At 57.0% G+C, this 25,553-nt stretch overlaps 1 protein-coding gene across 1 annotated transcript in view; it reads right to left on the bottom strand.

Annotated features, from left to right (window-relative positions):
* Positions 1 to 25,054, bottom strand: part of LHX4 (LIM homeobox 4) — a 40,139-nt gene extending 15,085 nt beyond the window's left edge. The window contains exons 1-2 of the mRNA XM_054711787.1: positions 24,979 to 25,054; positions 8,436 to 8,607 (exon numbers count right to left, since the gene is read on the bottom strand). Of these exons, the coding sequence (XP_054567762.1) occupies positions 8,436 to 8,607; positions 24,979 to 25,054 (248 nt within the window). The remainder of the gene's footprint in view (positions 1 to 8,435; positions 8,608 to 24,978) is intronic.
* Positions 25,055 to 25,553: the final 499 nt, after the last annotated feature.

Below are 25,553 nucleotides of genomic sequence, written 5' to 3'. Positions count from 1 at the left end.
TCCTGTGCTTGCCTCCAGGCACCCAACCTGCCCCCCTTACTTCAGGCTCAATTCTCTGCCAAGGCCTTAGGTTAGCGGTTACCAGATTACCTGCCCCCACTCCTAGCCGAAGAGGCACCTGGGAGGTTTGCTTAAAAGCAGAATCCACACTTTTAACAGGCCCCCCACGGTGCCCCTGATGCAGGGTTCCAAGGACCGCTCTTTGAGAAACACTGTGTGACAGATGCTCTTGGCCCTCATGTGGCATCTGCAGATTCTCGGTCCCTCGGGACCGAAGGACTCCCTCTCAGTGGCCGTGTGGCAGGCGCTGTGACAGGCAGTGGCAAGGATGTTTAGGGGCAGAGGCCCCATCCAACCCTTCACTCCACACCCCAGGCTCACCCACTGTGCTGACCCATCATGCCCACCACAGAGCTCAGCCTCCTCAAGTGGGGCTTTCTGGAGGACAGACAGATCCCAGGATGCTCAGCGACAAGCCAGAGACTGGCTCTCACAGTCCAAGTCGGCTCCCGCCCGCCCCCATCTGCCCCTTGTGACCTTGGCCAGAGAGTCAGAAGGAAATGGGGTCAGGCCGATCATTGCGGGCCCTTGAGTGCTGAGCTTGGGAGCCTCGGTGGGCCATGGGGGCCACGTGGCCAGGGCCAGGTCTGGCTGAGGAGGAACAGGGGCAGCCAACTGGGGAAGATTCCAGTGGTGCAGAGGTTTGGTGAGGGGGGCCTGCCTCAGAGGGGACAGAGACAGCAGGGATAGAAAGAGAGAGCATTTTAGCCCTAGCTGGTTTGGCTCAGTGGATAGAGTATTGGCCTGCGGACTGAAGGGTTCCAGGTTCGATTCCAGTCAAGGGCACATGCTCGGGTTGCAGGCTGGATCCCCAGTTGGGGGTATGCAGGAGGTGACTGATCAATGATTCTCTCTCATCATTGATGTTTCTACCTCTCTCTCCCTCTCCCTTCCTCTCTGAAATCAATAAAAATATATTTTTAAAAAAGAAAGAAAGGGCATTTTGGAGGCGGGACCCCATGACTTGGTACCTGAATGGCGGGGGTGGGAGGTGAAGGAGAGAAAAGGAGGTGGGGCCTCAGCGATGAGAACGGGACTGCACCTCCACGCCCATGTCACCTGGACCCCCTCTCTGCTTGGGGACCCCATCTCCACAGCCCAGCTGACTCTCAGGCTGATTTGCAACTCTTTGGTTCCAAACAGATTCCCCCAAGCAGCAAAGTCTCTGGGATGCAGGTTGCACAGATGTCATGAGGATGGGCTCCAGGAGGGCGGGCAGACAGATAATCCGCGGACTCATCACCCCTGATATACAGCCTCGGGTCCCAGGGGGGGCCGCTCTGCTAAGTAATTGCTTCTGCCTTGATTACAGGCCTTCGCAAATGACTGTGGGCCTGGTCCCACCAGTGTATTTGAATCTTACAAATGTCCACACGCGCAGCCACTCTCTGCACCATCTGATCATTACCTTAAAAGGTTTAATTTGCTTAGTGAGGAAATTAGACTATAAACTATTCGGAAATTATGGAAAGCCACACGTCAAAGAGACCCGCCCCCTGTGAGTTCCTAAGCACATTTGCTAGCGGGTGTGTGTGTGTGTGTGTGTGTGGCCTCTCAGGTGTGCAGTTAATGGAAATGAGTGGCTGGGCAAGAACCTGGCCCCAGACTAGACCCACAAACAACCCAGAACTAACGGGGCCTCTTCCTGGAGCAACAGGGTATCTGCTAGAGGCCCCTCCAGCCAGAGCGGGGAACCCCACCCTGGGAAGGAAGTTACTGCCACTGAGCTCTGGACCCCGCAGGGAGAGACTGCTCCCCCACACTGAAAGGGGGCAGTGGCTCCAATCACCTACCTGCCATTGCCACTGGACACAGGCCCCCCTCCCACGCCAGGACCCCTATCTGGCCTGAGGCCTTTCGCAGCCTGAGCCCCTCCTTCTCTCTCTTTTTCTCCTCCTACCTGGATACAGCATCACGACCTTAATAAGCACAGTTACTGATATAACTAAGTACTTGCTTCCTTCTATCATACTCAGTCCTCATAGTGACTCAAAAAAGGAGATATTTCTATTCCCATCCCTTTTCCGAGATGGGACAGTGAGGCTCAGAGAGGTCTACACCGAGCCTGGATTCAAACCTCGCTCCCACTTCCTCTATGAAATCCACCGCTCAGAGGTCGTTAGCCCATATCCTGTGCGCATCTGCCCAGCTGAGCCACGGAGGCCCAGGTCCCCGGAGCGATGGGGCCAAGGTCACTAGTGAAGACTTGACAGGAGCCAGAGAAACCACCCTGCGGCCGGGCCAAAGGCAGAGTGTGCAGGAGCGGAAACAGGCTGTTCTGAACCGCGGGGATAAATCAGCGGCTCCCGGGCTCCCAAGGACGCCGCTCACCTGCCCTTGGCGGACGGCCCCGCTGACTGCCTGGAGATTGACTGGCTGGGGGAGGAGTGGAACTGCCCGCTGGGCCAGCGGCTGGCACAGCTCCCCCCTGACAAGCGACACAGAGGCCCTCTCTCCCTCCGGGTCCCCGACAGTGCCTGTCTCTGCCCGCCAGGCAGGTGAGGGCCTCGGGGGCAGGGAGACACCCCCAGAGAAGCATGACATTTTAGACAGGAACCCCTTGGAATGGCAATCACCCCCAGAGTGCCTCCGACTCTTCCCCATGACCCCTCAGGCAGGCAGGGGGGCCAGGGGTGCAGCCTGGAATGTTCTTGAAAGCTTTACTTTAAGTATTTGTGTGACTGATACCCTTTCTTTGATTCTATAGCTGTCTGTCTTATCATCATCGCTGGTTTGTTTCCCAAGCCTTCATGCAGATCCACATGGCATCTGTACCCTGTGCTTTACCCCAGCACACGGCTGTGTGCCCTCCCCACTCTGCCAGGTTTCCCCCACCTCTGTCTGAGGGCTTCTAGGTCATTAAAAGTCACCTGAATGGGAAGGTCTCAACCCTGGGGGAGGAGGAAGAGGTCAGGAGCCAGCGCAGGCCCAGCACTGCGGGCGGACTCCGACAGCCAGGCCTTCCAGGGCTGTGGGTCCAGCGGCCATTCAGGGCCCAGAGATACAGATAAAGCACCTAGCCTGTGCTGGGCACGGTGTCCTCACTATCCTCTCACTTCACAGCAACTCTGTGGGTTAGAATGAGTGCCTCTTAACAGATAAGGGAATAGGTTCAGAAAGGCCTACTCACTGGTTTATATGACAAACAGCTAGCAAAAGTCAGGACAGGGATTCAGCAAGCAGAGTGGTTCCCCAAACTACTCTGCTGGTAAAGCCCCTCCCTTTTGAGAAGTGCTCCAGTGTGCCAGGTTTCCCAAAGCAGCCACCATGAGCATTCCCACCTTTCCTGAAGAAGGCACTGGAGCTCAGAGATGTCAAGGAAGGTGCCTAAGGGCACCCAGCACTTGAACCAGTTCCCGCAGCACAGAGCCTGTCCCGTCTTCACGGCACTTCAGAGCAAGGGAGCTGCCGGGCTCCTCCCAGGACCCAGTCATTGACCGGGAGGGGACCCAGAAGCCCTACTCTCAGACCCCTGTCCTCCCCAGACCCTCTGCAAGGAGACAGGGGACCCACGACATGCTGGGCACACAGTCCAGAAAGGACCTGCCTAGCAAATGCAGTACAAGGAGCTGGCGCGTCGGCTTGCGACTGAAATGCATGGCCTTGAAACCACACTGCTCTCCTCTCAGGCTCAGAATCTTATTCCCGTTGGAGAAAGGGGAGCCAAGAACCCGAGGAGTGACAACAGCAAACAACAGCACAAATCAGCCAGTGTTACTGAACAAGAGAGAGTTCAACGCCCCTCCCTCCCCCCCCAAAGAAAAATGCAACAACCACAGAGTACAACCTTCCACAATACTTCTTTGTCTGTGACACATCCACATCGCCCTCTGCTGCCAGGCGTCAGTATTACCCCATCTCCCAGAGGTGAAAGCCCATCTCCAGCTTTCCCCTTGGCCCTTCCCCCATTTCTGCGATATGACACACATCCAGGGGGCCACTCTTCACATCACAGTCGTGATTCTTTTCTTCTTTGACTTTAAGGAACACAGAGAAGGAATTCTCCCTGGCTCTGGCCAGGCATCTTCCAAACCCACAGCTGAAAGCTGTCTGAGATTCAAGGTGCAGAGTCTGGGTTCTCCAAACCACTCTGATTATATATATATATATATATATATACCAACTCCCTTTAGTGAGATGCTCCAGCATGCCAAGTTTTCTAAAGCAGCCACCATTAGCATTTTCCTTTTTCCTGAAGAAGGCAGTGGAGCTCAGAGATGTCAAGGAAGTTGCCCAAGGGCACCCAGCACTTGAACCAGTTCCTGCAGCCAGTATGAGATGAGGGAGGGATCTGAGGTCCCAGAGACTGCCCTGCTCCTCCTCCCCGCCTCATGTTCTCTCTGCTCACAGAGTCCCACTGCACATGTGCCCCAGTGTGCCATGTGAAAGCAGGGGCCTGGGGACATTTAATGAGCTGTCATGAGGAGCAGAACACCCAGCTCTGTGGCCAAGTCACAGCCTGAGCCCCAAGTGGGAAGTGGGTCCCCAGACCCCAGGGGTGGGAGGTGAAGCCACTCCGACCCTGGGCAACTCCTTTCCTGCCTGTCCTCACTGAGGACTGTGACTGCCTGCAGCTGTGCCTCCCTGTACCAAACAGTCCCAAAGAATGGGTGGGGCCCAGCTGCCTGTTAATCCACGTGTCCTCCCTGGGGGGTGGGGGGCGGCCTCAGAGCTGCCCCATCTTCCTATCTGATTGACCCTCCATTGGCAGTGGGGAGAACCACTTCCCTCCACACAGCACCTTAATGACCTGGAATCAGCACTGACTCTGTGGACAGCTCCCCCACTTTACTAAAGGCTCCACCCCTGAGACTGGGCCATTTTAAGCAGCAGGCTGGTCCCGTGGCACAAGGACAAGAACTGTGCTAAATACGGGGTCTGTGCATTTCCCAGGCAGCCTGGGCCTCCAACACTCGCAGGACACCATGCAGGGGACAGAAAAAAAAAAAACTGGTTGTAAATTCACTGTGTAATCTACTCTTAGACAGCCGATGGGCAAGGTTTGGGGCCAGCTGCCTATATGGGGGACAGAAAAATGATGGCCTAGCAAGCCTTTCCTCAAGTCAACAGGAAGCTCGAACAGGTGCATGAGGAATGAGCAAAACAAGGCAGCTCCCGCTGAGTCACCAGGAGGGAGGCGGGACGGGGTGGCCATGCCTCCCAGGGGCTCCCACCCACTCTCGGCCATGGAAGATGGGAGACCTCGAAAGGATGAATATCATTCCCGGGCGATGAAACAGCCTGAGCCAGGGCGTGGAGGTGGGAAAACGCAGAGCGTGCCTGGGCGGGGGGCATCCTGCTTGGGGGTGGGGGGGGGGTCCCGTACCTAGGAAAGCAGTGAGCTAAGGACTGGGAGGGAGGGTGGGCGCAGGGCAGAAGGCTCTGATGGTGCAATGCATCTGGAATACTCTGTAGGCAGAGGGGGCCCTGAGGGGCTGGGGAGAGGGGTCAGGACCTGAGCTGTGAGGTAGGATGCTAGTCTGTGGGGTAGAGGCGGTGGGGGATCAGTCAGGAGGCTGCTGCTGAGCAAGGCCCGGGAAAACTCCAAACGAGGGCCACGGCATGGGGAGGCCACGGAGGCGGGGAGGCAGGGTGCCAGCTGGGTGTCATTGTTACTTTTGGGCAAGAGCCTGTGGCGCGTAAACCGGTGCTAATCCCTCCCCAGCCTTCACTCTGAGCCTCTCCTGGGTCTAGGGGGACCCTCTCTCCTCACCACTACTTCCCTCAAACCCAAAACTGCCCCCAAGCTGCTACCGCCCTTTCCCAAACCCGGAACCAGCCAGTCAAGGTTGAAACATCAGATGGTGCCCCCGGGTGGTTCTGGGGCTCAAAAGAGCTTCTCCAGGGACAGAGCCCTAGTTCTGTGGCCCTGACAGGCGTTGCCTGCACCCCACGGGCTGCCCTGCCAAGCTGGACCAGCCAGAGGTCTGACCCAGGGCCACCTCAGTACCACCAACCCTGTCCCCAGATGAACAGGAAGGTGGCGGGGCCTCTTGCCTCCCTCAGAGCTCACTGGGCTTCCCGAAGGGAAAGGGGAAAGCTGGAGGATGGTGCCCTGGCTATGGGAGCGGGGACAACTCACCCCACGCCCTGCTTCCTCAATGAGATCCTCCCTCCCACACGTTCTTGTTCACAGGTGCACACAGGTACATGGCACACACGCACACACGCACACACACACACACAGGCACACGGTGAAATCCATCCCATCAGGGGTCCGCAAGAACAGCCGTGATGCTTGGCCAGGACATCACTGAGGGAAGAGGACAGGCAGATGCTTGCTGCCCCCCGAGAAAGGGTGTGGGTAGAGGGGATGGGACTGCGTCAATGCCAGAACAACGGAAGCAAGGGGAGGGCCACAGGCGGGGAAGGAGAGGGAAGAAAGGCTTAGATGAAGAACCAGAGGCCCATCTCTCAGCTGGAGGATCTGTAGGGTGTGCCAGCTACTGCCCCCACACTCAGATACACACACACACACACACACACACACACACACACACACACACACGTGCACACATACGCGCGCACACACAGAGACAGCGGTGCGTACCTGACCAAAGTGTGATGCTGATCGACAATGAGTGCTGCCTTCTGAACACAGGCCATGCGGGCCGCCTCAGTAGTTACCAAGATGATCTTCAATGTACTTTTCAGCGCATATTGCACAACAGTCACTGGGATCCTCAGACATTGAAGGGACTTACTCCCCACAGTTACAGCTTTGGGTGGATTTGGGAGAAATCGTGTTTTGTTCCCAGTACCGCGTTTCCCTCCCTGTCTCCAGAACGCACGATCTCTGAAGGATGCACACCGCCCCGGGGTTTACTCACCTGGCGAGGCCCCCCACAGTCCCAGTCCCGTCCACGGGCCCCCCCACACGGGGCCCCCCCCACTGGGCCCCCCCCCACTGGGCCCCCCAACACTGGGCCCCCCCACACTGGGCCCCGTGCCGCTGATGGACAATCCCCGCCTCCTGTTCTTGTTTGCTGTTATCAGCTGGTCCATGTCCTCGGAGGCACCAGCCTAAGTGCCTCAGGTAACAGATCCTGGGACAGAAGTTCCAGACTAAATGCCACGGAAATAAATTCCAGGAGGTCCCCTCACCCTGACCCAAAGCTCCAACAGGAATGTTTCTGATAGACCCAACATCAGAATGAAAAATCAAGGCAGTCCTAAGAGCTAGCACCCAGGGGCCAGACACGGTCCAAAGGCTTCACACAGACTGACTCGTTCAAAGCTAAGAACAAAGCTAAGAACAACTCTAAGAGGTAGGAACTATCAGCCCCGCTTTACAGGTAAGCAAACTGAGGCACAGAGACGTGAAGTAATTTGCCCGAAAGCACACAACTAATGAGTGGGTTCAAACCCAGGCAGGGTCTGGGCTCTTACCCATCACATGAAACTGCCTCTCCCACAGCAGCCTACCGGGCCCTGGACAGACAACTCTTCTAGGCCCCTGAGGCCCGTGAAGCAGCCTCGTCCAGAACCGGGTCAGGACACACAGCCACCGGGCTCATCCAGAACCGGGACAGGACGCACAGCCAACGGGCTCATCCAGAACCGGGACAGGACACACAGCCACCGGGCTCATCCAGAACCGGGACAGGACACACAGAATTGGGACAGGAAGCACCGGGCTCATCCAGAACCGGGACAGGACGCACAGCCACCGGGCTCATCCAGAACCAGGACAGGACGCACAGAATTGGGACAGGAAGCACCGGGCTCAGAACCGGGACAGGACTCTCAACGCACCTGCTCTGAAAGCTGCAGGAATGATACAGCCAAGAGCCCTGAAGCACCAACTCCCCGGGCAGAGAGCGTCTTAGGATCTGCAGGAACCCGCCGTCAGCCACCCTGGGGCATGCTCCCCGGGCAGCTCAAGTGAGGTGGAGACCCTGGGGTTTCCGGCAGTGAGGGGCTGGTGACCCAAAGGGGGACCGCGGAGGAGCAGCCTCTCAACAGGAGGGTTCACACCCCCCAGGATGGACCCACCCTGCCCCACCGCCAGCTCCTCCCCCCTCCCCACCCTGCCCCACCGCCAGCTCCTCCCCCCTCCCCACCCTGTCCCCTCCCCACCCTGCCCCACTGGCAGCTCCTGCCCCCCTCCCCACCCTGTCCCCTCTCCACCCTGCCTCACAGCCAGCTCCTGCCCCCCTCCCCACCCTGTCCCCTCTCCACCCTGCCTCACAGCCAGCTCCTGCCCCCCTCCCCACCCTGTCCCCTCCCCACCCTGCCTCACAGCCATCTCCTGCCCCCTCCCCACCCTGCCCCACTGCCAGCTCGTGCCCCCTCCACCGATGACACAGCGCACGGCACAGCGCGAGGCAGACAGGCCAGGCAAGGACAGGGGGCTGCGCCCGGGTCTGACTCACTTGAAGAAGTCCTCCTTGCAGTAGACGCTCCCGGCCCTGGAGAAGCACCTGTCGGCCAGCTGCATCTGGCAGTCCGCACACTTGAGGCAGGAGCTGTGCCAGTGTCTGTCCAGGACCTTCAGGATGAACTTGTCCAGGATATGCTGGTTGCAGCCAGCGCACTGGGGGATCTCTGTGGGGAGAGGAGAGAGAGGCAGCGTGAGCCTTCCGCACAGCACCGCTCACCAGACGGGCCCTGATGCCTTCCCATCCTCCCCGCCGCCCTGCCCCTGGTTGGGGAGGACAGAAGCCAGCCTCCAGGGCTGCTGCGTGCCGTTGTGCAGGCCGTACCCTGCACAGAGACCTCTGGTCAAGGGGGCTGAAATGCAACCCATGCTTTGCTGGTCTTGCTTTGGGTGTCTTTGGCCCAAAGGCGTCTTCTGTGTTTCTAAGCCCCCCCGCCCCCAAACACACACACACAAGGCCAGCAGCATCGGCTCACCCCGTTTACGCCAGCTGCAATTCCACAGCCACCGTGCCAGGAAGACCCAGCAATATTCTCCTCTATGTCCATGACATGTTCACTACTGGGCGGAATCTGGGTTAAAAACATCGTCGCCAAAGCGAGCCCTGCCTAGGCACGGACTGAGAGACCATCTGGCGGAAAAAGCAAATGACTTGTGCAGGGGTGAGTAGAGAGCGAGGTCCAGGTCTGAGGGTTTGTGGAGGAGGAATCTCAGTGTCTTGAGAGGATCTCCTGAGAGCATTTTAATGAGCTGCAACGGATACCATGGCCTGGCTCCAACAGCATCCCTCCTCACGTGCCTTCCCCTGCTGCAGACCACACACCAGAAACTGGGTTTCCAGGCTCCCTTGCAGCTCAGGTTCCAATTGTGATTTAAAGTCTGCCAGTCAGATGTACTTAAAAGGGACCTGGCCCTAGCCGGTTTGGCTCAGTGGATAGAGCATCGGCCCATGGACTGAAGGGTCCTGGGTTCGATTCTGGTCAAGGCACAAAAGAGAGGCAACCGATCGATGTCTCTGTCTCTCTCCCTCCCTTCAACTCTTCCTAAAATGCAACGGGAAAATATCCTTGGGTGAGGATTAACCAAAAAAAAAAAAAGGGGAGGGGGACCTGAATTGAGAACCAAGTTAAATGGGGGCACAGCCTTCGGGCAGGCTCCCCTGGTGCGGACGTGGAGCATGCAGAGGCTATGGGGGTCGGGGGTCGGGGGCCGTGATGTCCTGCTCAGTCATGGCAGAGGCAGGGGAATTCTGGGGGCTGGGAGTTCCTCCGGGAAGCCTGACCCACACAGGGCTCCACTGAGTTGAAAGCTACCTAATACCAGGTAACTGACCACTTCCACTTAAATAGTGCAAATGGATTCTGTTGTCTGCAACTCAACCCCAACCACTGCCCAACCACTCTGCTTCCCGCTCTGGGTGCCTTTCTATCCAAGGTCTGTTTTGCTGCCATTTCATCTTTACCAAGCGATTTCGAGTCAATAAAGCAGTTTCAAAATAGACAAGATGGTCAGGCTTCCATGGTTGGATGAGTAAATGGACGCCCCCCCCCCAAAAAAAAAGGGAAGGCAACAAATTAACAACAAAACACATAAAAGTGCAAGCATTTGGCTGGTGTTTCTCACCTCTGTCATAAACAGGACTTTTGCTAATTGTTTGTTTACACAGTGTCTTCCCCATTAGAAGGTGGGATTCTCAGGGGGCAGCGCCAGTGTTTCTCAGCCTTGTAAACTGACTGCCTAGCCCCGTGCCTGGCACACAAGGTGCCACCACAGATGTTAATCGCTGGATAAGTCACTGATCGAATCCTCCCTCAGAAGCTCACCTGGGAACACTTCTCCACTAGTTTCTCCGGCACATTCCAAACCGTCAACAAACCTCATAAAACCAAATCTCTCATGAATCACACGGGTTTCTCGATTCATATCATGTTTGTTGGCTGTGGCATAAAGTGTTAACATAGGGGAATTAGCCTCAGTGCAGTGGGAGAAAACGGAAAACATCTAAACTATGGCAGGAGAACGCTCTCTCAAGTATAAAGTCATTTGTACCTAAAACGTATACACAGGCTATGGAACAGTCACTAAATTGTCATCACTAGCCCTGTCCACACGTGTCGATCTTGGACCCCATTACACCCCGACCCCAGCCTGTTCCCTTCAAGGCTTTGGCAGCCACCAACATTTGCCTGAAAATCAGACCCCTTCGATGCCTTGCCCTTTGACCCCATTCTCAGACCCAAAATACACCATGAAAACTACCAGGAGTCACACTTGGTAAAATATGTGAAAACTGGACACTTGCAACCGGTCCCAGGTTGTATGGGGATTTTCTTTTTTTCTATCTCAAAAGGTTTCCTCTGTGACAAAGAAATTGTTCAACCAACAACTGCTTACCAAGGAGTTCCGATGTGCCCAGCAAAGTGCTAAGCACGTGATGACTACAGGAACCTCCACCGGAGAAGAGGGGAGAGAGCACGCGCAGGGTAAGACCACGGATTCTGGAGTTGGACGCCTGCGTCTGATTCCTGGCCCTGCTTTATAACCTTCAACAAATTACTTTGCCTCCGTTTTCTCGCCTGTAAAAGCGGTGGGTGCGGGGGGGGGGGGTGGCGGGGGGAAGGGTGTGATGATGAACTAGTACCCCATAGGATTATTGTGAAGACGAAACAAATCACCGTGTATACAGCTGGTGCTCAGTAAAGGCTTGCTATCGTTAGGAGGTAACTGCAGTAATCAGGTGGTAGGTGTGGTGCTGCTGGGGCCGAGGGGAAAGGAAAGTTAGAAACCACATTCGCTGGCTTGATCTCATTGAATCTTCCCAGGGACCCCTGCTTGGAGGTCATGACCCTCACCTGGAGCCTCAGAGAGTGCCCACAGCACACACAGCAGCTCTGCAAGGCTGGGGGGCTGCTCACTCAACCACACCCCTGCCTCTCTCTCTCGGAATTATCAGGATCCCCAGAGTGGCCAGGGAGGCTGTGGGTGGGCGAGGCGGTGGGAGCGGAGAGATTTGGATACACACAGGTGAGACCATGGAGTGACAGCTGCATAACCGGCAGCTCCTGTGGTGCAGCAAGTCCTGGGAGGGGGAGGGGGCGGGCAGACATCCCAGGCGAAGAGCATCTTAAAGGTTTGGGCCGGAGGGTGGGGTCCCTCCTGCCAGCGTTTGCTTCCAGTCCCTGCAGCTGCTGGGCCGGGGCTTGAGGAAGGGAGTGTCAGAAGATTGCTCTGGCCTCATTTTGCGGGAGAGGGAGGGAAATTCTAACCAAGAAGCCCTCCGGGCTCAGGGAAGTGGTTGAGGACAAACGGGTGCAGAGCCAGAGCGCAGGGACCTGTGAGCACCAGCCCCTTGTGCCTGGCAATCGCCCCGGGGCACCGCCTGCTGCTGGATCTGGGAAGCCAGGGGCTGGGTCAACAGAGGCAAACTCACCCTTGGAGAACCAGACAGAGAACAGCCCTCCCGGTGCTGGGCGAGCCCTGGCTGGGGGGGAGGGGGGGGAGAGGGGGGCGTGCCTGCTCCCTCCCCGCACCTCGTGGGTCTGGGGCCAGAGGCCCCCAATTCCCACCTAATTGTTGTTTGGCCTTGCCTGGGAGGAAAGATGCGGCTATATTTCTCCTCCCGGCTGCAAACGCACGGGGATGAGGGCGAGGATGTATGCCCATAAAATTTATTTCGAGCAAGGTATCTAGCGGGGACCCTTAATATGATGAGTATTCAAGAGAGAATACATTAAGGCTAATGTATGCGGGGGAGGGCGGGCCGGGAGTTGTCGAGGCTTGCAGGCCCAGACAACATCACGTTCAGGAACAACACTAAAAGCAGACAAGCCATTGCAGCCGCCAGCTTGCAGGGAGGCGTCCCGCTGGGTGGGGCTGGGCTGCCCAAACTTGGGGTTCTCAGAGGGAGGCCTTGGGACCAAACCGGGGTCCTCGGGCTCGGCAAAAAAAAGTAAGGGACATACTAAGGGTGTTTTTAAATGAAAAAAATAAATAAATAAAACCTTCCCCACTGTAGATTTTGAGAGGAGAGAGGATTTTTAAAGCAAAGATAATGTAGAAATGCTTAAAGAGATCCATGATAATAGTAAAACCGGGCGTCAAGAGCCTGTTATGAGCTGTGCCAGGTCCTGAATGCACATTACCTCAAGAATCCACACAACAGGGTGAGGGAGGTATAATTATCCCCATTTTACAGGTGAGGAAACTGAGCCTGGGAGAGGGTAAGCCAAGTGCCCAAGGTCCCGCGGTGGGGGAGCCAGGATTTGAACCAAGCCTGTGTAGGGCGGGCTAACCTGACCCGAGAGCTGGAGTCTGAGGCATCAGCCTGGCTGGCTCTACCCCATCACGTTATGGAGAGGAGGCGGCAAAGAGAGAGCCTCCAAATGGGAACACTGACCATTTCCTCAGCAATCACGCTCCCTAACAACTGGGGAAAGGGAAATGGGGAAATGTTTGGAGCACAGATTTGGGTCCTTTGCACCGAGTATGCAGGTGTGTATGGGACGACCCAGTGCCCTGGGGAGGCCTGGAAAAGGCGCCCCTGTGGGGCGGATCCCCTCCACCCAGGTAGCCAGCTTGTTGAAGGCATCTGTCAAGTTCAGATTCGTCCCTGTGCGTGAGGGGGTGCAGCCCTGTGAACTCAGATCCCACACTTCAGGCGACGGTGCTCCAAGTAATTCTTTAGATTGTTGTGAAATGCAAGCTATCTAGAAAAATTTCAAAGAGCAACAACACTCGCCTTTTCAAAAACTGCAATAAATTATAATTTGAATTTTTTTTTTTTTACAGTTGAGAGAGAATGAGCAGGACAGCGGTTATATGGGTCTCCTACCAAAGTAAAGTTGTAGCCAACATTTCTAAGGAGTGAGAGGCTTTCCCAATCCCCAGTAAAGTCAACTTATTTCCTGCAGTATTTACTACCCCAAAATTCCACCGTACAAACTGGGATAGAAGCAGACCCTGGGAGTCACTAAGACCGAATTTCATCTATAAACTCAGTTCCTGATAGAAGGAGTCATTTCATTTCAGGTGAAAATGTTTATCTTATCTGCACGCAAGTGGTGTGTGGTGATGCTCCTTCCTGGGACTCTGGGGAGGGAAGCTCAGGCATGACGAGACCGCGACGCCCCTGGGACAGCCAGCACATCTGCAGAGATGCTGGGCCACACAGTGCAACACACTCCCCCCTGGCAGGCCCCTCCACCAGCCTCTGTGTCCTGCAAAGTGACGAGGTGGAAGGCACAGACCTAATCTCACAGGCACACATTCACACATGCAATTCACACACAGGCACACCATATAGAGAAACACACACAATCCCAAAGCTCACCCTATACACAAGACACACACACATAGCACATTCACAGACACACACATATCCACATATACTCAGATAGCACACTTAGCACCCATACATACACATATCCATATGTACACAAACATATATTACTGACACATACACACATGCACACACACACACAAACACATGCATACACACACACAGGCCAGGCATCGCCTTTCTGGAAACAAAGCTCCATGTGTCTGTGGCTGGGATGCCATCACTGAGTGAGGGAGGCGTCCCACCTGGAGCAGTGCGGGGAGGGGGCAGTGAGTGAAGTAGAAACATTCTGTTCAAATTCTCCTTTGGAAAGCCACTGGGGGAATTTGAAAGTTTTCAGTTCTGTGCGTTTAGACCTTCAAATCTTTAGGTTTGCCAAACTGTTTATAATAAATCCCAGATCAGACTGTCTGCCAGACCTGGGATCAGGTCCTCTTTCTACCAGCGTCACCTCTTTGAGCCTCCCTTTTCTTATCTGTAAAACGGAGATCCCACCACCAGCCCCTCAGCGCTGCTGTGTGATCACATCAGACAACGAGACACCTGGCCCCGTAATCCCACTGACCCAGCTCCACGGTCAGCTCCTTTCTCCACTCTCCAACAAGGTGAATTTATATATTCAAAGTCTGTCAAAATTATTGCATGCTTTATTGTTTTCCAATAGACTATCTTTCCCTCTCTCACCCTGTCATCCCTTTAGTTCTAAAGCATCTGGAAGGAAGGGGCACAACCCCTTTCTAACCAGCATTAGTCCAGGGTGTGACCAGATCATGCAGCATTACAAGGACTCAGGTGTTCTTAGGATAAAGAAGTCTGGCAGGTTCTTTCCGCCACAGAAGAAGGGCCAATTCGCCGGACCTGGGTCCCCTCCCCACCCGTGAATGGTGAGAACCGGGGTGTTGGGGCCACCGACTGCCTGGCCTCACTTCACTTGTGCTGTAATGTCTTCAAGCAAGAATGGGTTGAGTTCAAATGGCCATGTAAGGCTTCTCGAGTTTTTCTTGGAACATCTAAATGCCCAATGAAAAAGTGCCTGTTTCTGCTGGGTGAGGAACGGCGAGAGGCCCTTTGCCTGTAGCTGGAATCTCCTTCATCAGGAAGCTTATGAAACCCACAACAGAACGCCCAGCCCCGGAGGCAGCCAGAGTGCCGCTGTGGGGGCACAGAGGGCCTATTTTTCCTGAGTGGCCCATCAGGAAGTGGCTTCCATTTTAAAGCCCCAAATTCCTCCATGAGTGAAGTTCCAGAAAGCTGGTAAGTGGGAGAGATAAAAAGGTCTGATGTGGTCCGTGGGAGACCAAATCGCCCATACCCCTCCGGTGAAGTGTGATAACGGCTGCGCCTCTCTACTCCCCGCTCGCATCTCCTCATTTCCCAGGAAGTGCTCTCCAGGCACCGCGGCGGCGGGAGGGGGGGCGGGGGGGGGGGAGCCGTGAAGCATTTCAGAAATGGCCTGTGTTCATGTGACCGATTTTAATGCTTTGAAAAATAGTGTTTTTTAGCTCTCTGGTCACAGAAGATCAACAAGGTGAGGGGGGGGGGGCATTTTTTCTCTTTTTTTCACTAAAGAGACTAAAATTAGAATCAACACACTTGACCAGAACTTCTAAAATATATTTAAGAAAGTGCACCTTCCTGGGAAAATAGAATTTCAGATATTTCCATTGGAATTATAATGCTGATGAATATTGTAATATCTGTAAAAAAAATGGTTTTTTCTCTACTGAAAGGAACCATGTGCATTTAACCATACTGTGAGATCAGAGTAGTATTTTGTCAAATTTGGACCGTGATGGGTCATTTTGGAGTCCTGCGAGGCACTGCTTTTTAAACTGCCTTTTGGGTCAACAGAATTCCTTTTTGTCTCAGTTTCCCCGGGCAGCCTCCCGCCCAGGACGGGGCTGCCCTTGCTTCTCTCAGGGTGTGAGGTCTGCTCCCAGGTCTCCCTCTTCCCGGAGCTCACAACACCCCGCGCCAGCTGGGCCACCTCTCGGACCCGGAGCACTTCAGCCCACTGAGGGCGGCTCCATCCGCAAAATGGGAACCCGGACTCTGGCCCGTAAGATGGCCAGCGCTCCCAACTTTGTCAGGTAAACCTGCAAGCCCATGGACTCTTCCCGGAGAACCTGTGCAGAGTCAACGTCTCCATTTAGAAGGGCTTCCCTAAGGGCACCCAGCTGGGGGCGACGCTGGGCTGGAACCTTCTTTTTCTCTGGGACGGATTGTGGGGCTGAGGGAAGACAGACTTCCGACAGTGCTCACCAAAGCCACCTCTACCTGGCGGCTTTGGCCCCACATCCTTTGGCTGGCGACTTCACTCCAGGAATAGGTCGTTGTTGTTGTTGTTTTAGCTCTGTCTCAAATAACATTTGGTTCCAAAAATACACAATTTTATTTATTTCTTAAGTTTCTTGACTGACTACAGATGGGAAGGAGAGGCCCAATGGGGCTTCATGGAGACACACATGCAATTAAAATATTATGCAAATGTTGTTCTTGGAATTCTCCATGCCTCCCCCAATTATGAGAAAACAACAGTCCATGGCAGACTTCCTTGCTCCCATACCTAAGGTTCCCCGAGTCCTGAAGAAGGAAGACACTTTTTAAAAGGCAGGCTGGGAAAACACTCAGGGGGGCTTATGGATTTGGTCTGGGAATGACTAATTCTAAGGTGCATCAGCGTAAGGCCACAGGGACACACCTTGCGTGGCCCCTGCCTAAACTCAGACCTAAATTCTCGAATATCCCAGTCTAAGGATTATACCAGAGGCATAGCTAGACTGAAATTCAATTAATTGAAAGTTCTACTACTGGATATATATTTCAAAAATAAAACTTTCCAATTCAAAGTTGCCACCACCACTACAGACAATAAAATCCTGTCGTCTGATCACAATATCCCTTTCAGATCACCTGGCAAGTGTGCCGGAGGGAACCCAGGACTCATTCGTCTATGCAGTCCACATACGCTGTAAACCTGAGACGGAGGACGGAGGACGCAGTTCTACATGGCACATCACAACTCCCTGCGTGTGTCCTCCCCCACCCCCTCCTGGCTCTTTATTTGCCATTTCCCTATGAAAGACAATTCGTTTTTCTTGAACAATTTATGACTTCCTTGTTTATATTTCCCTTGTTCTAAACCAATGTATCTTGAAGAGACCAAAATGTTTGATAAATTTTCCTCTAAGGGATCTTCATGCCCTAGTCCGCATAAGCTCAGAAACATCACAGCTGAAGCACAAAATTCCAAAGTTAATTCTGTAAGACTTAAGGCGAAAAGGTGCATTGAACATCGTGGTATTTGGGGGGACAGGGACAACAGAATTCAACAGAGATCTGGGCCAGCCACAAAAACAATGGGAAAGTCTAACAAAAAAAATAGCAGCATTCCACTTAAGGTAAATCATATTCTCTATTAAAATCATATTCACTCACATACTTTAAAAACACACCATTCTACACATGTCTTATCCAATTTCTAGTGCTTTCTATTTGTCTTGACAAATGATTAACAACCAGAAACCAAGTCAGAGAAGCCCTCCTCTTATCAGAAAGGATCGCCCGAACACTGTCTTTCCCTCAGCTTCTCCGGAATCCTTCTCACCACCCGGCCCATTTGTTTCCCTCCGTGGTTCGGGGCCCCTAGGGAACTCTCCTTTGTTCTTCTTCTGCTTAGACAGCTCCAATATAGTAACCTCTTCAAGGAAAGATCACATTCAAAAGTATCCTGGGGCAATTTCAATGTGACCATTTTAAGAATGAATTTGGATAACGAGCCTTGTAGTAAATAAAATTGTACACAATGTACATATGGAGTTGCAGGGGGAGGATTATCTTCCAGGTTACACAACATTCCGTGATCTTCAGTAGGCTACATATTCTCAGTAATTCCAAATAAGACAGAGAATCACATCACACAAATCCAGGGCCCTCTACGGAAATGCCCCACACACATCTCTGCTTCCACTGCATCGACGCGTTTAATCGCCGCTACGTCTCCACAGTGCGTTCTCCTGATGTCTCATTCTGTGGTTATGTTCCATATGTTTGGCAACCGCCCCCTCATAGGAAGAAACTTTCAATTAATTTGGCTGCAAGTTTTGTCTCTATGAAGCTATTCCCAGAACCAATCCCTTCACCCCCTAACAGTATCATCAAAGCAAATTATACGTTAAAGACATTTGAGGGTGAGATACCGCAGTAGAACATCTGTGGCTAGACCCAGACTGACAGAGGGAAGGGGGTGGGGAGAGCTGAAACAAGAAATCCACCAAAACAACCACAGAAGTTAGGACCTGCCCCCCAAGTCGATTCTCCAGTCCTCCCCTGATACAGTTAACCCCACCAACGTTTTCCGAGGGCGAATCCATCTAATTTGCCAATTAAACCCAACCTGTCCGCCTACCCCCCAGCAGCGGTGGCTCAAAATGGTTGATTTGTGCTCCATTTTGATCAGGGCGCCTGTAAAAATGTGTAGCTTATTCTGTCTTGAACCCAGAAACTGCCTTTATCCTCCCAGGCCTCCCAGAAAGAGGGCGGCAGGTGGACCTCGCCACCCTGCCTCCTGCTGGGTGCTCAACCCCCAAGGAAACCTCTTTGCTGTGAATTCAGGCACCAACACAGGTTCCTCCCTGCACGGATTTCACGGAGGAAAGAGGGTTAAGACGGGGGGGAGGGAGCGCGAGAGAGAAGGAAGACATTCAGGCCACCGTGGAATTTTACTAAAAGCAGTAGCCCCCCCCCCCCCCCGTTTGCTCACATCTGTGTTACGGCATTGTTCACACTCACCCCAGCAAAAAGGCGAAAATACCACAAAACCCCACTCCCCAGTGCTCTCCCAACCCAGCCGTTCCTGATGCCAACAGCTGCTTCGGTCTGCCTCCAGCCTGGGGGTTCCCAAAGAGGGGACCCGGATCCCTTCCTCCCTCCCATCAGCTAAAGTGGTTCCAAGCCTCCACGCATTCCCAGGTTCTCCAGCTCTAACCCTGATAAATTCCCCTAATTGAAAGGAATGACAGAGGTCCGCCATCCCACTCCACCAGCCTCCCCCTCCCCACAAATCTCCCGTTTGGAGGAGGAAATTAATGTCCCCGCCAGAGAGATCCACCACCCGTGTGAGTCCAGCAAGAGGCTCAAAGGAGCTTTCCTCCCCACGTGCGGGAGGGAGGCCAGTCCCCGGTAACTCCTTTCCCCTCCTGGCCCGCAGGTGCCACTCGCCGGCGCCCTCCCCGCCCGGCGTCTCCCCGAGCTCCGCCTGCTAATTCCGCGCTAAGTAGTCGCTAATTGACTGCGGCTCGGAGTCAAAGGGCGCGGCCACCCGGGGCCAGGGGGACGTTACCACAATGGAAGTATTTGGGGCTGGAGGGCTGTCTACACCTGGCCCGCGGGGTCACCGGGTCACTGTTCCATCCGCAGGCCCGTCCCGGGGGCCGCGCGCTGTCTCCTCGGTGGAAAGAAATTCCTTGGCCGGTTCCCTCCCGCCTCCTCCCCCACCCCACACCTCCAGGAGGGCTCGGTCCTTAAAAATTCACCCTGGAATTTGCAGTCGCGGGGGCGGGTCTCCGAGACGAATTGGGGACTCGCGTTGCTCTAATCCCCAGCGCGGCCCGCGCACATTCCGGCCTGAGCTCCGCTTTGTGCCTGGGTGTCCGGCGGGGACCCCTCCTTCCGCTGACCCCCTGCTGCTCTCCGGTCATCCCGCCCAGGATTTGCGAGTAATTCCTGATTAGTTTCCCCGGCAGATCCTTGTCAAGACATTCGCCCTGCCTCTTTAGAAGTACTAGTAGCAATAGCAATTGAATAAATAATAATAATAATAATAATAATAATAATAATAATAATAATAATAGCGTCCCATCCTGGGTGAAGCCGACCTCTGAGCCCGGAGTGGAGCCGGCGCTGGGCCCCAGGTCAGCCGCGGCCTGGCCTCCTCCGGGACCCTCGGGGCCACCTGCGGCCGCGCCGGTTCGCCTTCCCCGGTGCCCTCTCCAGGGCGACTTTAATTCACACCGTCGGCCGCCCGGGTCCAGACCTGGCCTCTCCGGGGCCTGCCGCGCTCTTCGAGGCCCGCTAAGCGCGGGGAGCAGGGCGGGGAGCGCCCCCCCCCCCAGGCTCGAACTCGGGCAGGGCGCTCGCACCCCACGTCCCCGCTGGCCACCTCCGGGCTCCGAGCAGGAGGAGCCGCTCCCAGCCAAGGGGAACCGCTTTCCAAGGGTTAAAAAGGGACCGAAAGACCCCTGCCGCCGGCGCAGGCGTCCAGTTCCGAGTTCCCCGAGGCCTGGTGCGCAGCGGGTCTGAGGAGGAAGAGGGGGCCCCGCCGGGCTCCCCTCGCCGGAGCGCAGCCGGCCGCCCCGACTTCCTCCCAAGTTTCTGCCGCCGCTGCAACCCCAGGCGGCCCAGGCGTGGCCAACCCCAACCCGCTGGGGGCCGCCCCGAGTGTAAGACCGGAAAGGAACGGGCGAGGTGGCTGGAGAGACAGGGCCGAGGCGCGGGGGTGCCGAATGCGGCCCGCGGTGGGCGCAGCAGCCGCGACCTCCGACCTCTTATCTCCTCCGGGCGGCGGGACACGGCGCCCGCAAACCCGGCTCTTCCCGAACAGCACCCTGTCTGCACCCACCTCTCCTGGCGCCTGGCGGACCTTCCAAAACTCTGGGCGCGGTGGTGACAGCGCTCGGGGCCCGGCGCCGCGCGGTGCGCAGCAAGTGCTCGGAGAGGGGACCCGGCGTCCGGCCCCGGCCGCCCGGCGGCACCTGCCCTCGGGGCGAGGCGTTCGGCCCCGGTCGCGGCGAGGCCACTCGGGTCGCGCCCCCGGACCTGAGGACGCCGCTCCCGCTCCGCCCCGCCAGGCTCCGGTTTCCCGCGAGCCCGCACCGAGCGCGGGAGCACCTGGGGCTTTTCTCTCCGCTCAGCCCGACTCCGCCTTCCCCGGGGCCGCTCACCCGCCGCACCTGCGGGCCCGGGCCCAGGTGAAGGCGCTCACGCCGCTCCCGGGAGCGCTGGGACCGCGGCCTCCGGGCGGGCTCCCTGCGCCCTGGCGCCCGCTCCGACGGAGGCAGAGGCCCGGAGGGAGCCGGAGCCCTCTCGCCCTCGGCGCCCTCCGCCATCCTCCGCCTCCAGCCGCGGCCACCTCGTTTCTCCCAATGCCCTCGGGTGGCGCGCAGCTCTGGCCCGGGGCTGGGGTGGGACAACCCGAACCCTAACCCGCGAGGCCCGAACCTGCTGGCGGGGACGAATCGTGGGCGCGCACCTGGACACGTTTGTGGCGCGGGAGGGAGGTTTGCGGTGTGGGAGGCCGCGGTTTGAGCGTCTGTGCCGGAGCCTGATGGAACATCTGCTGATGTTTGTCTCCCCTCCTTCCCCGCACCACGAGAAAGGCAGGGATGGAAGAGAGCGCAGCGCTGCTCGGAGTTGGAGAGCGCGCCCGGCGGGAACTGAGGCCGCCCCGCCCCTCCCCGAAGGGCCTGCGAGGTGCTGGGGGGTCGCCGCCGCAGGAGCCCGGGTGGGGGAGAAGGAAGGGAGCGGGGCGCCCGGATCCTCCCGAACACAAAGTCCAATACCCTTCCCCACAGCTTCGGGGCCATAGGAGCTGCAAGAAGTAGGTCTTTCAGGAGACGAGGAAGGACGGGAGACGCGGGGCTGCTCCCCACTTCCCACCCCAGCCCGGACCAAGCGGGCGCTCCTTCCTCCCGGCGCCCCGCTCCCGGCCGGCAATGCGGGGCAGCAGGTGCCCCGGGACAACGTGGGCCAGGGGTGGACGAGACGCCCACCTCCTCTCCTGTCCAGAGCCGCCTCGGCCAGCAAGGGGGCCGGCAGGACGCAGGTGCTGGGGGGGGGGGGGGGGCTGTTTTATTCGGGAGGTGAGAGGTGAGAGGTGAGAGGTGAGAGGAGGCGCGGGCGCGCTCTCAGCAGCCAATGCTGCGGGGCGGGCGGGCGGCGCGGTGAGGACTCGGACCTCGACGCTCCTACCCTCCGAGGGAGGCAGAGGGGACCACCGGACGGAGGCCGGATGTGCCTGGACCAGGAGGGACCTGCGACCCTACACCGGAGTCCAGGGGCCCGAGAAGGAAAAAACACGGAACCCTTTCAAACGGGCCCAAGGGCCTTGGGCTCCGACTGGACGTGACCCGACGGACGGTGCCGCCTCCCGCACCCAGAGCCTCCCGCCACCCGGAGCCAGGAATGGAGTTCGGAGTTCCTTAGGAAACGCTAATGGGAGGCGGGATGGGGCTGCCCAGCCACCCGCTGGGATTTAGGGGGCTGGGGCTCTGCTTCTCCACCCCAGGCTGCTCCTGGATGATTCCCAGCGGCCTCCGCGCGATTCTTCCCGAGCTTCTTGTCCCAGAGGCCACCCCCTCAAACCGATGGATCCGCCCCACACACACCCAGTTTGTCTGGTAAAGTCCCCCCCACACACACACCCAGCCTGTCTGAGTGATCCCCCCCACACACACCCAGTTTGTCTGGTAAAGTCCCAGACCCGTGGGGCCTGATCCGGAGCCCCAGGTCTGTGGGAGCTCGAGGCCCCAACGCCCAGCCACCTCTGCGCCTGGAAGCAGGAGGGCCACCTCATCTAGCAGACCCTCCAGGAGCCGGCAGCGGCGGGAGGCCGGACACGGTGTAAGGAAGAGGACCGTGTGGAGAGGAGAAATTATTACATTACTTGGCAAGGGAAAGTGCATGCACCTCACCCATCCCCAAAGAAGCAGAAGAACATTCTGGAGTCCAGAGCACCAGAGGCACCAAGGTTGGGGATCCCTAAGCCTGTGCCTCAGGGTGAAGGAGTAGGGCATGTGTATGTATGTGTATGTGTGTGTGTGGGGGGGGGCAACCCAAACCTCACAGTGGGTGGGATGGAGGGACCCTAGTTGAGAGCCTATCTGGGGTCTCCTCTCCCCAGACCCAGGTCTAAACACCCACAGGCTGGGATTTCCCTCCCTCCCTGAGGCCCGAGAACCTCACCCCCACATGAAGTTCTTAGGCCACAGGCCCCCCTGTCCCAGAAAAGAGAATTCTTGTGTAGGTGTGTGAGGGGACCCTGCCCCACCTATGCCCAGTTCCCAGCACCAACAGCTTAACTAACAGGCAGCGGCCAGATTTGCTGCAGTGGGGGTGGATAGGAGCCACACATATCCTAAAAGAAAAAAGGAAAGAAAAAGCTGCACCCCAAAGTCTGCCAGGCCAACCCAGGCCACAGCCTCAGGCCCTGGGCAAGACAAAAGGAAAGAGAGACCACCCCTCCTGGTTGGGCACGGCCTCCCTGGGCCGCCCTGGAGGAGTCCCCTTTTTCTACCCCATGGTCTCCCACCGTTCCAACCCAGACCAGGAGCCCTGGCCAACTGTAGCGTTGAAGGCAAGTTCTAGGCATTTCAGGAAATGGAGTTCCTGACGTGGAAATCACAGCTGTCTCTGGATAAGAGAAACAAAAAGTGAGACCATCTGAGAGAGGCTGTCAGGGCCTCGCCTACCCATCCTGCGCTCCAGCCCTAACCGACAGGCCCCCTAGGGGTCACAGCGGTGAGAGCGCAGAGTGCTGGGGAGCAGGGACGGCGGCGCACACACTCTCCTGGCTGGGGCAGAGCTTAAGAACTTGCCATCAGCTTAGGGCCTCGAAGCACTTTTGCCAGGGTTTGTGTTTGTGTTTGTGCAGGGGCTGAGGACCCGCTCCTTCCCTGCCTGTGGTGGGGTGGGGACAGTAAGGGGGCAGTGAACCCCCAAACCTTCTACAGACACACCTTAGTCAGCAAGCTCCGGAAGGCAGCGCGCAGACGTGAAACTGTCAACACTTGACAAGATGAGGCACAAAGGATAACTGTAGGATATTAGGGAAGAAGCAACCTAAGTAGGTTTGGGTGAAACTATGCTCTTCCTTCACTTTATGCTCTTCTAGTCCTTTCTCAGAAACGTCCGGGAAGCCCAGAACACACGCTAGCTAGTCAGCCTGCCTTTTGAGGTTTGGCCGGGACAGAAGCCCTGCCTTGGTGACCCCGGGCGCAGGAGGGCGCGCTGGTGCGCCCTAGTGCATAGGTGGGCAGCATCCTTGGATGAGCCGGTCCTTAACTTAAAAGAAATTTACACTAAAGAAGTCGAGGGCGGAAGCACAGCCCATTGGCAAGCAGAGTGAAAGAACCTCTCTCCCCGCCCCCCCCCCCCACCGTGGTGCCCCGGGGCGTCCCGAAAAGCCCTCCAGCCTGCGGAGCAGGACTCGCGCTGCCCCCGCTACAAGCTCGACACTTCAGGACCTGCTCCGGGTTCCACACATTTTCTACCGCAGATTCTCGGTTCCGGAGTGGGGGACAGAGACGGATTCCCTCCGGGAAAAGCCCTGCGCGCGCGCACCTATCCACACACAGGCAGGAGGTAAACATGCCTGGAGCTGGAGCTCCCGCCGCCTTGCTCATTGCAGGCGCGGGAAAGAAAGCAGAGCGCGAGCAAAGCGCCTCTACACCCTGATCTCTCGCTTTCCGAGTCCCAGACCTCCTGAGAGCCTACCCTCGCCTGCACACAAGCTGTTCCCTGAGTTCACAACTTCGTCTCGGTGCTTCTCCCTCTTCGCATTCCTTGCTAGATGGAACATGGCGAGTGGACTCCCCCTCTAGGAGCAGGCGGCCTGGGCGGCGCAGGCGGCACCAGCGGCACCAGCGGCGGGCGCCGCGAGCGGCAGCGGCAGGGACGCACCAGGCGCGCGTGCTCTGCGCGCGGGGACAGAACGTGCGACCTGGGCTTCGGCGCTGCCAGCCCCCGGGGCGGGGAGGTGGGGGGCGAGGGAAGCGCTCTCCAACGTCCCGCCAGCGAGGGTGAAGTTGCTGTGCCTACACTGGGATCTTTGACAGTAGCCCCCGGCGGGGTGGGGGCGAGGATGATTTGGGGAGACCACCCAGCCCTCAGGCCTGCCCTGCAGCTGGTTCCCCTGGTGTCCCCAGACAGCACTCTCCCCGATGGTCCTAGAAAAGCCATGGGCTGGGGATGCCGGGTTCGGTACTCTCGGATCTGGAAGGCTTTCACTTTCTGCCCCAAAAAGCCAAGAGCCAGGCCCTTCGCCCCTGCCCTGTGACCGCCTCTGCGCCCGGGCTGCCCCTCGCCCCGCCCGGCCCCTTCGGTCCAGGCTGCGCGCAGCGTCCGGGCGGCCCGCCCCGCACCAGCCAGGGCTGCCGGCTGTCTTGTTATTAAATTAAATCAGCGAGAAAGGGGGGTGTCTTACGTTGCATCGGCACACCAAGCATCTCCGGGAGCCCCTTGACAGCCCCCTCCGCGGGGACAGCTGCGCTCTGCATCATCTCGGAGCGAGAGCCAGCGAGTCGCAGTCTACGAAGATCTCTCGCTCGCTCTCTCAAGCTGGATTCAGGAATTTGAAAATAATAATAAAAAGCCCAACCAGGCCGCCGGAGTCACGGCGGAAGCAGGACCCTCCGCCTCTCCTGGAGGATTCCACAGGCTGGCTGCCCCCCTCCCCCCCGCCAGTCCTCAGTCTGTTTCAAATCCCTTTGATCTCGCTCTCCCGGGTTGGTGCACATCCCGGTTGAGACGCTGTTGCTGCAGCCCTGGCTTTTTTCCCCTCCTCCCTCCCCCGCCCGCCTCTCTCCCCCTCCCCCTCCACCCTTCGCGTGCCGGACGCCGGGGAGGCCGCGGTCACCCAGGCGTTTTGATTCATTCACACTGCAGGAACGGCCATGACGTCGCTTTCCGCAGGGAGGCCCGCCCTTCAGCCAATTCCCCCACCGGGCAGTGAGCGGCGGACACCGGTCAGAGTTGGGGGGTCCTGGCGCCCCAAGGGGG

This window comes from Eptesicus fuscus, chromosome 22 (genome assembly GCF_027574615.1).
Source record: "Eptesicus fuscus isolate TK198812 chromosome 22, DD_ASM_mEF_20220401, whole genome shotgun sequence".
Taxonomy (NCBI): domain Eukaryota; kingdom Metazoa; phylum Chordata; class Mammalia; order Chiroptera; family Vespertilionidae; genus Eptesicus; species Eptesicus fuscus.
This window is presented reverse-complemented; position numbering and strand designations above follow the sequence as displayed.